Source organism: Gopherus evgoodei, chromosome 11, assembly GCF_007399415.2.
Source record: "Gopherus evgoodei ecotype Sinaloan lineage chromosome 11, rGopEvg1_v1.p, whole genome shotgun sequence".
Classification (NCBI taxonomy): domain Eukaryota; kingdom Metazoa; phylum Chordata; order Testudines; family Testudinidae; genus Gopherus; species Gopherus evgoodei.
Genome location: NC_044332.1, coordinates 39,078,039 through 39,094,447, shown reverse-complemented (window position 1 = coordinate 39,094,447; position 16,409 = coordinate 39,078,039). Strand labels below are relative to the sequence as shown.

General features: G+C 41.5%; 1 protein-coding gene across 2 annotated transcripts in view; it reads right to left on the bottom strand.

Annotated features, from left to right (window-relative positions):
• OLA1 (Obg like ATPase 1) overlaps window positions 1–16,409 on the bottom strand; it is a 201,047-nt gene that overhangs the window by 160,954 nt on the left and 23,684 nt on the right. For both annotated transcript variants that reach the window (XM_030581117.1, XM_030581118.1), the window contains exon 4: window positions 2,283–2,410. In XM_030581117.1, coding sequence (XP_030436977.1) covers window positions 2,283–2,410 — 128 coding nt within the window. The remainder of the gene's footprint in view (window positions 1–2,282; window positions 2,411–16,409) is intronic.

Below are 16,409 nucleotides of genomic sequence, written 5' to 3'. Positions count from 1 at the left end.
CACTATAAAGAATCAGTTTCTGAGGCAGACAACAAAGGGGAACAGAATAAGGGACTTTTTGTTCTTTTTACAATGAGATGGGAGTATGAAGGGGTTTGGATCGATCCGGGGTTTGGAGAACGGGGTAAAGGGGAGCGCTCGGTCTAGTGGTGGGAGAGGAGGCTTTTAATAAAGCTTTTAAACTTATTATTTGAATAAGTGAGAGAGGCCAGTTTTGATTTTGTCTACCTATGGTTTGCCTCTTCCCACCACTGCATGAAACAATTAACCTCTCCTTTAGCCAATTTAGTTTTAGGTTGGCCGAGTTTGTTCTTTAAGACGTCCACTCAGTCTTTGTTCCAAGATTTTAACAGTGGCCACTGAGTTTTGGGATCCTCCTGAGTTAGCCTAGACCATTTTCCCAGAAATTTACAGGAGTCTGGACCCTTTTTACAGGAGTCTGGACCCATCCTAAATACATAAAATGAGCCGGCGTTCATTTAGGGAACTGTCCCAGCTTAGACGTCTGGTTACCAGTACAGGAGGACTTTCACACACCAATCACACAAGAAGGAAATTCAGGTTTGTCAGAGCGATGCCTGCTGCAACACATAAAAGGAGCCCACAGGCTACTGCCTCAATTGCCCTTGCTTTCTAAGGGTTTTACCCAAGGTGTGGTGCGGCTGCAATTGTGCAGATTTCACTCACTCAGACCGCAGGGACAGGAACCCCTTGGTCGGCCGATCCCCAGACAGAGACGGCACCCAGACTCAAACACTCCACAAGAGGACAGATAGACACAGAGACAGGACAGTCCTCAGTCCGGACAAAACACAGAAATAATTACCTGACCAGATTCCTGATGTCAGATCCCGGGATCCCTACCAGAACAGAGTGGGAACCAACAGGTTCGATGGCGTAGACCTCACTGTGGCTGTGCACCTTTCCGCTCTAGTGGGGGACCGCTTGGGCCAAATGCCCAGGTGCCGGCTGCCACGGTCATCCCACAAAAACAGTCAGGAATCACACAGCCCCAGTGAAGACGGTTGCCATCTCGGTGGAACCTCCAAATTGTCAAAGTTAGAATCAGGACTCACAATTTGTCAGACCACTCTGTTTTATTAGCACAGCGCTCTGCCAATAACATTCAGAATATGTGAGCGCCCATGCAAGGCTCAAACAGTCTTATTTATACAGATAAAAGAGCGGGAATTAGACAAAGGGACAAAGATACCAAAACAGTAAAATTCAGCTGGGGCACAGCATGCATATCCTATTTCCTTACTAACTGTTATCGATCTAAGGCTAATGCTTCACCAATTGCCCTTAAACGGTGCAATTGTTCTATGTTAATGTCGTATTCCTGACACCTGGTTGCAACATTCCAACATCTTTGCTTAAAGATACAGACAACATTTCTTTAATCCTTTCTATTTTCACAATATAATTCATTCTACTTTCACACTACTGTAGCCATGGTCCCCAGCTAAGAGTGGAAGAACAGTGAAATTCCATCCTGCGTCAGGTAAAATGAATGCGAGTCCCAAGATCTGAGGAGATGCACTCAGAGATCAGAAAGAACAGAGATGGAAGTAGTCCTGTAACCAGTTTATGAACCACCAAGTTCTCCTCGCACTGTTCAGCCTTCCCTTAACACTTTCCATTCCTTCTTGTTTGTGAAATTAAAGAAATCCCTCCACTCTCAGCCTCCCCCAGAAAAACAGATAAAGTTACTGCAAACCCAAAAAATTAGTTCATGGTTACATTTGTTGGAACACCAAACAATGCCACCGAGAGTGAGGGCTGGTCCACACTGGGGAGGGGGGAAATCGATCTTAGATACGCAAGTTCAGCTACGTGAATAACGTAGCTGAAGTCGAATATCTAAGATCGGATTACTCACCCGTCCACATGGCGCAGGATCGATGTTCGCGGCTCTCCGTGTCGATTCCGGAACTCCATTGGGGTTGATGGAGTTCCGGAATCGATATAAGCGTGCTCAGGGATCTATATATCGCGTCTAGATTAGATGCGATATATCGATCCCCAAGCAATCGATTTTAACCCGCCGATACGGCGGGTAGTCTGGACGTGGCCTAAGTCAGTCACAACATATCTGAGGATGGGAGAGTTCTCAAAATCACGTATGAAAAAAATCCCAATAAGCATCAGCTGTATAACTGAAGCAATTTTTTCCCATTTAAATGCACATTTTCTACTTGATTGTATAGTTTTTGTCTAACAAAATATTACAATATTATTCTTAAGCTAAATAGTTCATATAAATTAACAAATATACATACGCATCAGATGAAAGATTCCATCACAGGCGCTAATATGAGACAAAAAGGCATTTCCTAGGCCCTGGCCAGCATGGGCTCCTTTCACAAGACCAGCTATATCCACTACGTTCAGAAAGGCTGGAATCTTGCTGAAAGATAAAAGATAAAGGTTTCATTACTAAACAATATCAACTAAAACTGTTTAGCACAAAAAGAAATCCAAAATACTCCGAAGTACTGAGGTTAATATGGGCTCTATTTCTTTTTTTAAAATAGGTCTGTAAAAGAAAAATTGTCTTTTGTCCTCTTTTGCTTGTTTTTGATGTATAAAACCTGATTTGTATATTTTTATAGATCATATGACACACAAATTTCTGAATGAATTTTAAATACAAGTCTTGTCTACTATTTTTCCTGGTAGATTCTATAGATAACTAGTAGGTTTAACATCAGAAAAATCTTGGATTTGATTAAGAGAAGCAATTTTTATTCCAACTTTCAAAAATAGTCTGGCTTGTTTTTTAAATATTAAAACCTTCAATTTTTAAATACAGTAACTCTCCACTTAACTTCCTCTCGTTTAACGTTGTTTCGCTCTTATGTCCCTGCTCAATTACAGAACATGCTCAATTTAAAGTTGTGCAATGCTTCGCTATAACATCATTTGGCTGCCTGCTTTGTCCAACCCCTCCATCAGCTCCCCTACATCCCCCCTTAGCACTTCCCGCCCGCCAGCAGACCCCACAGATCAGTGCCTTCCACCTTCCCCCCGCCCCCGCCTCCTGCCTGCAGCAATCACCTGGCTTGCAGCGTTCAGGAGGGAGTAGGAGTGAGGACTCAGCATGCAGGCTCCCCCTCCCTCCCGAACATGATAAACCAGCTGACTGCCATGGGCAGGGGAGAGACGGGGAGCCTGTGCACCCCTGCAAGCCAACTGATTGCCGTGGGGCAGGAGGCAGGGAAGGGAGGGAGAAGGAACGAGGATGCAGCGTACGGAGTAAAGGGGGAAGAGAGGAGAAGAAGCGGGTTAAGAATGAGGTCTTGGGGGAAGGGGTGGCGTGGGCAGGCCAAGGGTTGAGCCCCCCTCCCCTGATGCTTGAAGAGTAGGAAAAGCTGTTGCTGCACAATGTGCTTCTCCTAGCCTACAGCACCTTCAGCCTCCTTGCCTGCCTCATTGTCTCCAGTGCCAGTGGGCTGTGCCTGTGCGGGGTAAGGGTGGGGGGCACCTCCCAACAATAGTACTGTACTATATAGCAAATTTTTCCCTGGAACCTAATCCCCTTATTTACATTCATTCTTACGGGGAAACTGAATTCGCTTAACATTATTTCACTTAAAGTCGCATTTTTCCAGGAACATAACTACAATATTAAGTGAGGAGTTACTATATTGAAACACTTAAAACTGTAAGGGTAAAAAATATTATGTTAGGGATTCAGCATTCACACCCTTTCAACTAAGGGTGAAAAGCACTCCTAATTCATATCTGACTCCCCAAATCTTCCACAAACCAGGGAAGACAGAACTTTACATTCCTGATATTTCTAAAGGTAAACACAAGCATTTTAAGCTTCTCAAACCTTTTTATACACAAAGAAAAATGTACAAATCTGTTTTTCACCTCTTCTGGTCACCTTTCATGAATATAATGTTAAAAGAATTTGAATCCTTGATTGTCTAAAGAGATATAATCCTGATTTAAAGATAGGGAAGGGCATTATATAACCTTCCAGATTTTTTTTTCCATAAAAAACAAACTCATACAAAACCTTATTACTCAGACATAATATATATAAGGTCAGACATTTAAGACCAGATCCTTTGTCCCACCTAAGACTGCTTTGTAAGCTTTGAGCAGCACAAAGAGTTAAAATGTATTTAAGCAACCAGATTAGGATTCCCAAAGGGAATTCTCTAGTACACTAACAGCATAATCAGACCTAGAGGTCCATATCATGGGACAAAAAAAAGCAATGTTAAAAGAAACTAAAGTTTCAACGTCAAACAAAATTTAGAAAATGCTAGAATTAAGGCTGGTTGTGCAATATTAATTCGGGACCCTTCTGCATACGCATTACTAAGCACTCTCTAATTATGTGTTCACATACTCTTTTTTCTCCAACAGGACCCCATTTTTAGGAAGCAAACTGAAAAAACCTTACATTATAAGCAAGGCTACGTTTATGTCATGGAGGTCATGGAAGACACGGAAACCGTGACTTCCAGAGACATTCTGCTTCATCCCCAGGGGTTGCAGGACTCTGGAGCTGGCAGGCAGCAGCCCCTGGCAGAGTTCCAGTGACAGGCAACAGCAGCAACAAGGGGCCCCCTGCATGGTTCCAGTGATGGGCAACAGTCTTGGGACAGGGGAGGACGCCGCCTCGGGGTGTCCTGTTTTCTCTTTGGGAAATATGGTCACCCTGCAGCTCCCAGCCGCCATGGACGGAGGGAACCCTTCCCTGCAGCTTCCAGCTGCCACAGACAGAGGGGGAACCCCAGAGCTCCCACCCACCATGGTGGCAGGGGGAACCACAGAGCCATAGCAGCAAAAGTCACAAACAGGTCACGGGCTTGTGAATTTTTGTTTATTTTTAGTAAAAGTTAAGGGCAATAACCATGACAAGAGTTTAGCATAATTCCTTATGATTCAGGCTAACATCCATATGGATCACAAGCAGATTCACAGCATAAGCTTCTGCCACTTGACCTAATGAAGTAACTGATAGCGGCAGGCTGTCATCTTCAACTTGTTACAATAGTGGGATAAGACATAGTGAGTTTCAAAGATTGTTGAGAATAGACAAGTGTTAGGATTCAGAAACAAAGTTCCACAAAGGAGCATGTTCTAGTTGTCTCAGATCCTTCCCCTCCGCTCCACCAGGCCAATCATTTCTCCTCCTGTCCCCTCCAGCCTGTTCCTGCCCCGGATTATCTCAATTCTCCCCCAACCACTTTGCGGCTCCTCCTCTCACACTAACCTATTCTTTCATTCCAGGCTCCCTATACAAAGTCCCAGTCTTTTTCACCCCCCATTCCAACTCCTTGTCCAATCTCAGTCTTCCCCCTACTGGCACCCTTTCCCTATCTCCTTGCCTACCTGGTATCAGGGCACGCCTACATTATGGGCATTACAGGCACAGCGTCTATGCTGCTGGAATGCTGTAGGGCAGACTATGCTTCCTACAATCGACAGAAAAGTTTTTTTCCATCAACGTAAGTAATCTGCCCCCCCGAGTGGTGGTAGCTAGGCCAACAGAGGAACCCTTAAGTCAACCTAGCCTCTTCTACACCAGCGATTAGGCCATCTTAACTACAGCATTCAGTGGTATAAAAAATTCCTAAGCCCCATAGCTAAGCTGATTTCAGTAAGTGTTTGGTGGCGGCAGCAATCCCTCAATACAAGGACGATGTCTGCCAGGGGAAAAGTCATGGATGATGGTGGAGACATCAAACCTGTGCTCTACAGATTTTTGACAGAGAGCCCTACTGCTGGATGGGATGCTGTACAATTTCCTTCTTCCTCTGCCATTTCTCAGCCTTACTCTTGAGCAAGGTGATTCTCTTCAAAAACGGGCTGAGGCTTGATGTATGATTGTCATAAACAGATAGTTAAGGGTTAATGTCTCTTCTACCTGTAAAGGGTTAAGAAGCTCAGTAAACCTAGCTGATACCTGACCAGAGGACCAATAGAAGGACAAGATACTGTCAAATCTTGGTGGAGGGAAGTCTTTGTTTGTGCTTTTTGTTTGTTCATTGTTCGCTCTCGGGACTGAGAGGGATGGGACATCAACCCAGGCTCTCCAAATCTTTCTGAATCAGTCTCTCAAGTTTCAAACTTGTAAGCAAATTTAGCCAGGCAAGGCGTGTTAGTCTTATATTTGTTTTTCTCAACTTGTAAATGTTTCTTTTTGCTGGAAGGATTTTTACCTTTGTTTGCTATAACTTTGAATCTCAGGGGAGGGGGGTCCCCTCTGGTCTATATGAATCTGAGTACCCTGTAAAGTATTTTCCATCCTTATGTTACAGAGATAATTTTTACCTTTTCTTTCTTTAATTAAAAGCTTTCTTTTTAAGAATCTGATTGATTTTCCTTATTTTAAGATCCACGGGGATTGGATCTGAACTCACCAGGGATTGGGTGGGGGGGGGGAAGGGGGATGGTTAATTCCTCCTTGTTTTAAGATCCACGGGGAGTGGATCTGAACTCACCAGGGATTGGTGGGGGGGAAGGAGGGGGGATGGTTAATTCCTCCTTGTTTTAAGATCCAAGGAGTTTAAACCTGTGTTCACCAGGAAATTGGTGAAGCCTCCCAAGGCAACCCAGGGAGGGGAAAGTCTTGGGGGGGGAGGGGAGGGGGGGCAGGGAGTGTGCCAGACACTGAATTTCTGACTGGTGGCAGCATACCAGATCTAAGCTAGTAATTAAGCTTAGAAGGGTCCAAGCAGGTCCCCCACATTTGTACTCTAAAGTTCAAAGTGGGGAAAAAACCTTGACAATGATGAAACACCACTGAAGTCTATTGCCAGCCAGCTCTTTTCAATTCATGGAATCAATGTCCTGCTTCTTAAGAGATGCTACAAGGATTCCCTGAAAGTATTTCCTCTGTCCCCCACGGGTCCTCTTATCATGATTAAGTTAAGAAAAGGAGTACTTGCTTCAGAAGACAAATATCAGACACCTACACACAATGACCAGCTCAGCTAAACTGATGTTTCATAATTTTCACCTCAACACTGGTGATGTTAGTTGCAGAGAGAAAGCTGGCATTGGTGCAATGGTCTTCCTATCAGATATGGGGAATCTTCCTAAGGCAGCACTACTATCACTCCAGGCATTTAAAATCGCTTCACTATATCACTCATGTTCTAAACCCATAAAGGAGAGTGGAGATGACTACTGCACTATAGACCAGGATCTTAGTTTCCATTTGCAAATCTCTAGCAATAAAGATAGAACAGCGCAACTTTCTGAAGGATGCACTGGCACAACAGACCCTATGTTCAATCTCCGCATCCAGATTGGCTGTCTGGGAGAGGTGGCTACCAAAGTAAGGGAAATGTTCAAGCTTTTCCAGGGGCTCACCACCGATGACAATTTGTGGGAGAAAGGGAGCTACCTATGCTGGGACAGGCTGATGGAGCATTTTAGTTTTCCCAATGTTGAGGGAAAGTCCCAGGTTATGATAGGCGCCTGAGAAAAGATCTAGGGTAACTGCAAGACAGCCTTTGTGTGCACAAGGATAGCACAGTCATCAGCATGCTGAAGGTCAGTAATAACCATCCTGTGACCTGAATAGATGCAGTGCTGTAGCTGTGCCCTTCTAGTGGAGAAAGGCAGCTAGCAGGTGAAAGACAGATTGGACAAGGAGTTAGAGTGGGGTTGGGAACGACCAGGACTTGTACAAGGAACATAGAATTAAAGACTAGGCTGGGGTATTAAAGGAATGTGGGACAGAGGAGGAGGAGCCACGAAGTGCTTGGGGGAGGGTTGAGATAAGACTAGAGCAGGAACAGTGTAGAGACCACCACCAGCCATAGTTTATAGCATTAATTGACCTAAGGCTTTTGATTCCATCAATCGTGAAGGGCTGTGGAAGGTCATGTCTAAGTTTGGTTGGCCACTGAAGTTCATTGTGTTCTCAAGCTACTTCATGATGGGATGACCACTACCATCCTCTGTAATGGGTTGGAAACAAACCTGTTCATCATCTGTACTGGTGTCAAGCAGGGCTGTGTTATTGCGCTAACCCTTTTTTCTACCTATCTTGCCATGATCTTCATTCTTATACGTAAACCACCTTTCTTCTGAAATTGGGATTATTGCATATCACAGACAGCCAGCTCTTCAACCTCTGGCATCTTCATTCTCAGTCAATATAGAACAGGGCTCAATCTCCCTCTTGTTCCCCTCCAACTCTCTTTCTAACTGATATACTTCTTTCAGTTCTAGCAATAGCCATTTTAAGGAATAAGAAAATCCAAATTTCCAGCGTTGGTGGAAGGAAATACCACTCCATCCTGATAAAGGGCCTTCTTATCATCTAGAAGTCAGATAGCTGGGTTGTTTTTTGGGGGTTTTTTTTTTTACTGGTTCACTGATTGAGTCTTCAATTGTATTTGTTGCTCTATAAATATTATTGAATATATTCCTTACGTTTGCGTAGTATCTCTGAAATGAAACTATAAATGTAGTTACTTTAACAAGCCTTGTGCAAGTTTTATAATACCAATTCAGTAAAGGAGAAAAGTCTATCAGATTAATCTTCTGTGGAATCTTTGGTTTAAAAAAAAATTGACTGATTACAACTAAACTGAATTTATGAGAAGGAAGTTCTCTCTCAATTATGGAGCTGCAGGATTTTGAAGGAGAGGGATGATTTTTGGTATGAAATATCCTCTGGTCCTGGGCCAGCTTCATGAAACTTTGGAAACTTCTGATATTCTCCTTTTATTAACTCCAATGTCTTTTCAATGATAAGCTTATCTTAGCTAAGTAGTCTTCTATATTTGTTATAAAATAATGGGATTCATATGTGTATATAGTAAAGTGTTCCAAATCTTATTTGCAAATGTTGTTAATTTCCCCGATTCATCCAAAAATATTAATTGCATTTTGAGTTTCTTCCTTTTAAAAAGCCAAGTAAGAAGCCTTCCTGTTTTATTTCCTCTTACTTTAGTAAAATTTTAATATTTCTGCCATACCTAAAGACAAACTACTAGACAAAATAGAAACAAAGTGAAGAGAACTCTCATTTTTTTGAATTTTTAAGTTTGATAATTGGCAAATACAGTAATATGTGAGCTACTTTTATTTTTTCTGTTTGGCTTTATATAATTGACACTCACTAATGGGAGTACCAATAAATTAGGGGTCATATTAGCCTCTTCCAAAAGCTTAATTTTGCTTTTTATTATTTTAATTGTGTCTTTTGACAAATATGCATTACGAGAAATCCATATTCTCTAAGAGTTCATCCCTTTACCCATTCTCCACTGTGCTGTAACTGGAACATTAACTGACAGATGAATATCCAAGATCTCACCCATGCATCTTCCAAAACAATGATTTAGAAAACAAGAAGTGAATCAAACCTATAGAAAGATATATGATGAAGAGAATAATATTTACATAGTAGAGAGTCAGTCAGTCTCTCAGTCTCTCTCTCTCTCTATAAATATATATTATATATATACACACACATACATACACACACATATACATATACACACACACACACCCCTTTTCTTTTACCATTTCCTTTGGTTTTCTGAATGTAAGGGTGGAGGGGTTGGAATATATCAAAGTTGCACTTTAAAGTGAATTTTAAAATCTCCAAAATTTTATTTATTTATAAAATACAGGGTTGGCAGCTTTGCAACTTCTGGGACTTATTCTTTAAAGAAACTGGTGGATCCACATTTGGGGCCCAAATGTTAACCATTGTCAATTACTATTTTACCTTAATAGTACAATCAGATTTTAGCTTCAGTTTTTAATATAGAGATTCCCCTTGCATTAGTTGATATTTCTGCTGAAAAAGTATATTTCAGCATCATATTTAGTGTCAACCAGTTCTTTTTTCAGGTGCATGTCCTGTAGGAAGGTACCATCTTCATAAAAGTGATTTAACATACCTTCTTTCCCCACTGGTTTCTTTATTCCTTAGATTTCACAAACAGCTCTCCCTACCCCCACACAGCATTTCACTAGTATTATTCTTTAAATATTTTATATTAATGGAATTTAGGTGATTATTGTTGCTTTTTGTTTGATACACACATACCTATTTTTGAATTATATTAAATATATTATTTGTATATTTACCGTGTCCCATTCCCTTCTTTGTTCCTCTTTTTGCTAGAAACATTCTGCTTACCCTACCCTTTACTTATACCCTCTCAATGCTATTCTTCCTAATTGTATTGTTTCACAATGGAGTCTCTCTCCCCGTATCACAAAAACTAAATTATATTTATTGCATCATATAGGTAACTTCAGTCTTAAGATGGAAAGATGAAACATTTATAGTGGATTTTTAATCATCCTACTACATATTTTGCCCTCTTCTTGTAAGTTAGTCCAATATCTTTCCTGAAATAAGTTGCTGTGATTGATGTATTTCAGGAGAATAAAGACAGGTGTTTAAGGCCATGCTCTCTTCCTTTTCCCAAACTGAAGAGGGACAGAGAAGTATTTAATTCTTCAACCATTTTAACAACAAATACTCAGGATGCCCAAATTGCTTATCAAGCTATTCCATAAATTTTTATTTATTGTGTTAAAGGATCCATTATCCACTGGACACAACCATCACTCAGCCTCTACCTCAACTCAAAACTGTTTTGATGTTATCGTGAAGTCTGAGCTTCACTAAAAATAGTAATTTAGGTTTCCTTCCTTTTCCTGATAATTAGTTCTCTGGAGACCTAATTCAAAGTCTACTGAAATCCATGGAAAGGCTCCCACACATGTCAGCGGACTTTTGATCAGGCCCCAAATTCCCATCTTCACTTTACTGTTTTCAAACTTGTGTCTGGTAAGATATAGGACTTCCGCTGCTAGGTGAACCTTCCATAGATCCTAATATGTTATTTCCTTATCCTGAAATCTTAGCATTAAATTATGGCATGTATACCCCTTTTGGGGGGTTTCAATTGAAGGGATCTATGCACTTTTCCCATTTTCAGAGGGAGTGTGAATTCATTTTCCCCTCACTTTGTCAGTCATCAGTTTGGCTACAAATTCAGTCACGGTTTGGCCTTCAAGTTCCTCTGCAATATTTACTATTCTTAAATTTGGTATCTGGTTTCTAGGTCTTTTTGTTACTAAAATACTGAACTGCTGGGGCTCACACCTGGAATATCCACTCACCCTCATTTTCAAAACAGGGGCCCTATCAGCAGTGAAATTGATAATCTTGACAAGTTCATGGCTTCAGCTGTCAGCCACCCTGACAGCCAACAGGCAATGCATGTAACGCAGAGTCTATACACTGCATCACCCAAACTACATCAGCCTAAGCCTTATGCCTCTCATCAAGGTGAATTTACTGGGGTGGCACGATGGGCGAGTTACAGCTGCAGAAGGAACACTGTAGTGTGTAGGCTTACATAGTTAGGTCCACATAAGCTGCCTTATGTCGACTTAACTTTGTAGTCCAGAGATGCCCTTAGATACAGTTTCTCCTTTCTTCCTTTTTTGGAAAGTGCTCTAGTCTTCCTTACTGTCAATTCATCTATAGTCTAAAGCAGAACAAAAATGTTGGTTGCTTTCTAAAATGCAAGTAGCTCCGCTAACCCCAGTTGTAAGAATTTCTCCGCATTGCTTATATTAGTGGAGCTGAAGTGATTGTACCAACACTGGAAACCCTAGTGTAGATGGTTTTCTGGATGTCTCTAGCATTTTAAACACAATGTTGCTTAGACCTATTCTAAGCAGAATTATGTGAAAGTTGTATAAAACATTGTTAACAGCTGGAAGTCCACCCAGATAAGGGTTTTTAACATTTTAACACACCCCTGGAAATTAACTGATGTTATCACGAGTAGGCAGTTGCCTAGCACAGACTAAGTTTTAGTGCACCCAGTCGCTCCACTTCACTGTGTTTAAAATTAGTATCTACTGAATACTCAAGAACCACAACATTTTATGTAGTTATAGCAAGTTGTATCAAGGCATACACTTCCTGAGTATACAGATAGACATGATTAAAAAAAATCTGTAGAATGCAAAAAAAAAAAAAAAAAAAAAAAAAAGTCACTTTCAGCTACTTCAGAACATTCTATTTTGCTATAATGTTTAATTCAGTGGATTGGGGAAAATGGGGTATATAAAATTCCATATAATTTGGTGGGTAAAATTGCCTGCACCTGGTCTAAAATAATATTCATTTTGTGAGGCTTCTTTGGTTTTGTTTTAATTGTTTACATGGCTAACTCGGACATGACTGTCAAACATGCAGTAGCAGGGCCCCACCAATGCTATATGTTTACTACTACAGTGTCATGCAGTGTCATGGTTAAGCAACATATGCTAGCAGCACTCTTTGACAACGCTATTTGTCCCATGGGGCTTCTCTCTCCTCTAAACACGACCCTCGCTAAGGAAAATTTAGATCTCCATTTGTGTTTAACAGGAAACCTCTCTCCATGATTCTGAACTCCCTCCATTCTAATATGAGTTCTGGACACATTTTTCTCTCCTATGTCCCCAGAAACCTTGGACTGAGCCATTCCTTTTCTCGCATACCTTCGTTTTACCTGCATTTCACAAAAAAAGTTTTCTATGAGTGAAGAGAGAAGGTAACATACTTGCTTTTAAATCCAGTGTTGTGTATGTGTCAAATACTTAAACGAAAATCCACGTGACTACACTTCTACAAACTTCTGGATAGCAGCAAAGAATAATGGTACCAGTGAAAAATTAGTTCTTCCAAGCACGCAGCTGACAATATATTGCAGTAGGGCCCGTAACTTATCTTGCAAGTTTGCCAAAAAAGATTCCTTATAAAGAGGTCTTAAACATCGAACATTAAAAAATAGATACTTTGAGAAGGATGGAGATCTTGTTTAAACATGCACTTTTACTGCTCAACTAGTTCCAGTCTGATGTGCTCTTACTGACAGACTGGCTGCTTGGTGCTCTTTTCAAATTATAGCCCAGCATCTAGACATTTTTGGCTCTCTTTACTCTGTTTGAAGCTTTGGCTTCTACTTAGCTGGTTTCAAATTAGTTTGTTACCTGAACAAGTGTGCTATGACTTAGAGCTCCTTTTGAATGCGAGTCCTGCAAAAGGTTTTCTTTCCTTTCCCAGAAACCCTTTTTTTCATTTTGGCGGTTCCAGTGGACAGTGCCCCATGCGAGTGGGCTACTTGCCAACATTTCTATTTTAATAAACAAAGCAAAGAAACAAACGTGTTCCCCTTATTTCCTGGATATCTAGAGAAGCAGATAAAGTGCAGAAAAGAAAGAGTCCCAGGAAGTGACAGCAGCAACAGAAACCTGTGGATCATTATATCTGGTCAAAAAGGAGTGGTCCAGAGGAACAAGAAATTCTGGTGGCTCCTAGTGCCAATTCTCCTACCACACTTTGTAAACAAGTCTACCATGTGTTGTTCTTAAAAGGTAGGGGGAACCTTTCTAGTTCTCTACTAACCAACAACTGGAAACACTAAACCAACTAAAAGAATAATTTTAGAATGTTTAGAAGAAAACACAAGGTGGACACACTAGTGTTCCATCTGAGGCTAAGGGCAGTAGAAAGAATTGTGGGTAGTTCACATACAGAAGTCCCAAATACCCTTGGTGTGAGCACAGGGTTGCATAGAGCACATGCATGGCTGGACAGACACTGCTAAAGGAAAATCTCTGAACAAAGATGTCCTGAAGTGTGAAGGGAAAAATGCTGTTTCCAGATTACAGGCCTGGAGGTTGACATTTACTATCTGTCCCACTAAGTCCAACTGTAATATTATCAGAAACAGGAGGTGCAACTGTGATGCTGGCAAACAAGCTGCCAGCTCTTGCCAAGGCTTTAGGCCTCAGCCAAGCACTGACAAATTCATTGCTGCAAAATAGCAACATGCATTAGTATGATTAAGATGGGAAGTGAACTTTTAACAACGTGTTTAGACTTTATGAAATGATTGTAAGTTGCTGCATGTATTAATCTCACTTAAATATTATCATACAGCATGGGATATAAATCCAAAACTTGTGTCTTTAACTGTAAAAAATGTTTGCTCTGAAACTGTCAACCTGTCAGATGGAATCATCTCCTGCCATCAGGAAGGAGTATCAAAACTCAGTGGCCAACTGTGGGACATCATGATACAAAGACTTTGCTAACTGACCCTCCACAGGCTACATGCAAAATACATCCCATTAGCAGCTTGAATTCTGGAAGAGGGAAATAAAGATAGTGAACAAGAATTTTTCATCTCTTTTACTGTTTGGACTCTGACAGGGCTGGAATTATGAAACAGAAGCAGAGACCCCCAGGGTCAACCTGGGTGCTGACAGATTACTACAACTCTGTCACCTTTTCGAACCATAGACTAACTCATTTGTGTATGTTTACATCTGCTTTAATTTGTAAATAAATAAATAAATAAATTCTCATTTCTTTTTCCTAGTTAATAAATCCTTAGTTTACTATATGATTTGCTACAAGCATTGTCTTTGATATGACATCTGAGGTACAAATTGACCTAGGATAAGTGATTGGTTTGTTGGGACTAGAAGCAACTTGAAACTTGTGTCATGTTTGGTGTATGGCAACCAACTATCATTAAGTATCAGAGGGGTAGCCGTGTTAGTCTGGATCTGTAAAAGCAGCAAAGAATCCTGTGGCACCTTATAGACTAACAGACGTTTTGGAGCATGAGCTTTCGTGGGTGAATACACACTTCCTCAGATGCATGTAATGGAAATATCCAGAGGCAGGTATATATATGCTAGCAAGCAAGCTAGAGATAACGAGGTCAGTTCAATCAGGGAGGATGAGGCCCTGTTCTAGCAGTTGAGGTGTGAAAACCAAGAGAGGAGAAACTGGTTCTGTAATTGGCAAGCCATTCACAGTCTTTGTTCAATCCTGAGCTGATGGTGTCAAATTTGCAGATGAACTGAAGCTCAGCAGTTTCTCTTTGAAGTCTGGTCCTGAAGTTTTTTTGCTGCAGAATGGCCACCTTAAGGTCTGCTATAGTGTGGCCAGGGAGGTTGAAGTGCTCTCCTACAGGTTTTTGTATATTGCCATTCCTAATGTCTGATTTGTGTCCATTTATCCTTTTCAATCCATCAACCTCATGAAGAAACTTGCACAAATACAGACAGATATCATCTTCCTTTCCAAATGCAAACGGATGGACATCATACCAAATGGACTAAAGGTAAAAAATCCACTGCTATCTACATACTACACAGACCACAGTGAGAGATTATGTCATACTCTATCAAAAAAACAGAGGAACCACCTGATCAGCATCCTATACAGCAAACAGGAAAACATCAAAAAAGAGCTCTCCAACCTGGAGACTCTCATTAATAACCAAACTTCTATACAAACGGACTTCACTAGAATAAGACAGGAGATCTACATTACTCACTTCACCTCTCTACAAAGGAAAAAGGACTGTAAACTGTCTAAACTCCTACCTGCCACATGAGGCCACAACTGTGGTACCCCTAACCCACCCAGCAATATCGTCAATCTATCCAACTACACACTCAGCCCAGAAGAAAAGTCTGTCCTATCTCGGGGACTCTCTTTCTGCCCTGCCACCCCCACCAACATGATACAGTTCTGCGGCGATCTGGAAGCCTACTTTCGCAGTCTCCAACTCAAAGAATACTTCCAGGACAACACTGAACAGTGCACTGATACACGGATGCCCTCCCACCAACAGCACAAGAAGAAGAACTCCACATGGACTCCTCCTGAGGGTCGAAATGACAGCCTGGACCTATACATTGAATGCTTCCGCCGGCGTGCACAGGCAGAAATCGTGGAACAACAACATCGCTTGCCTCACAACCTAAGTCGTGCAGAACGCAATGCCATCCACAGCCTCAGAAACCACCCTGACATTATCATCAAAGAGGCTGATAAAGGAGGTGCCGTTGTCATCATGAACAGGTCTGACTACCAAAAGGAGGCAGCCAGACAACTCTCCAATACCAAATTCTACAGGCCACTTCCCTCAGATCCCACTGAGGAATACACTAAGAAGCTACAGCATCTACTCAGGACACTCCCTATACTAGCACCAGAAGAAATCAACATACTCCTAGAGCCCCGACCAGGGTTATTCTATCTACTACTCAAGATCCACAAACCTGGAAATCCTGGACGCCCCATCATCTTGGGCATTGGCACTCTCACTGAAGGATTGTCTGGATATATGGATTCTCTACTCAGACCCTATGCCACCAGCACTCCCAGCTATCTCCGTGACACCACCGATTTCCTGAGGAAACTACAATGCATTGGTGACCTCCCAGAAAACACCATCCTAGCCACCATGGATGTAGAGGCTCTCTACACAAACATCCCACACACAGATGGAATACAAGCTGTCAGGAACACTATCCCTGATGATGCCACAGCACAACTGGCTGCTGAGCTCTGTGCCTTTATACTTACACACAAC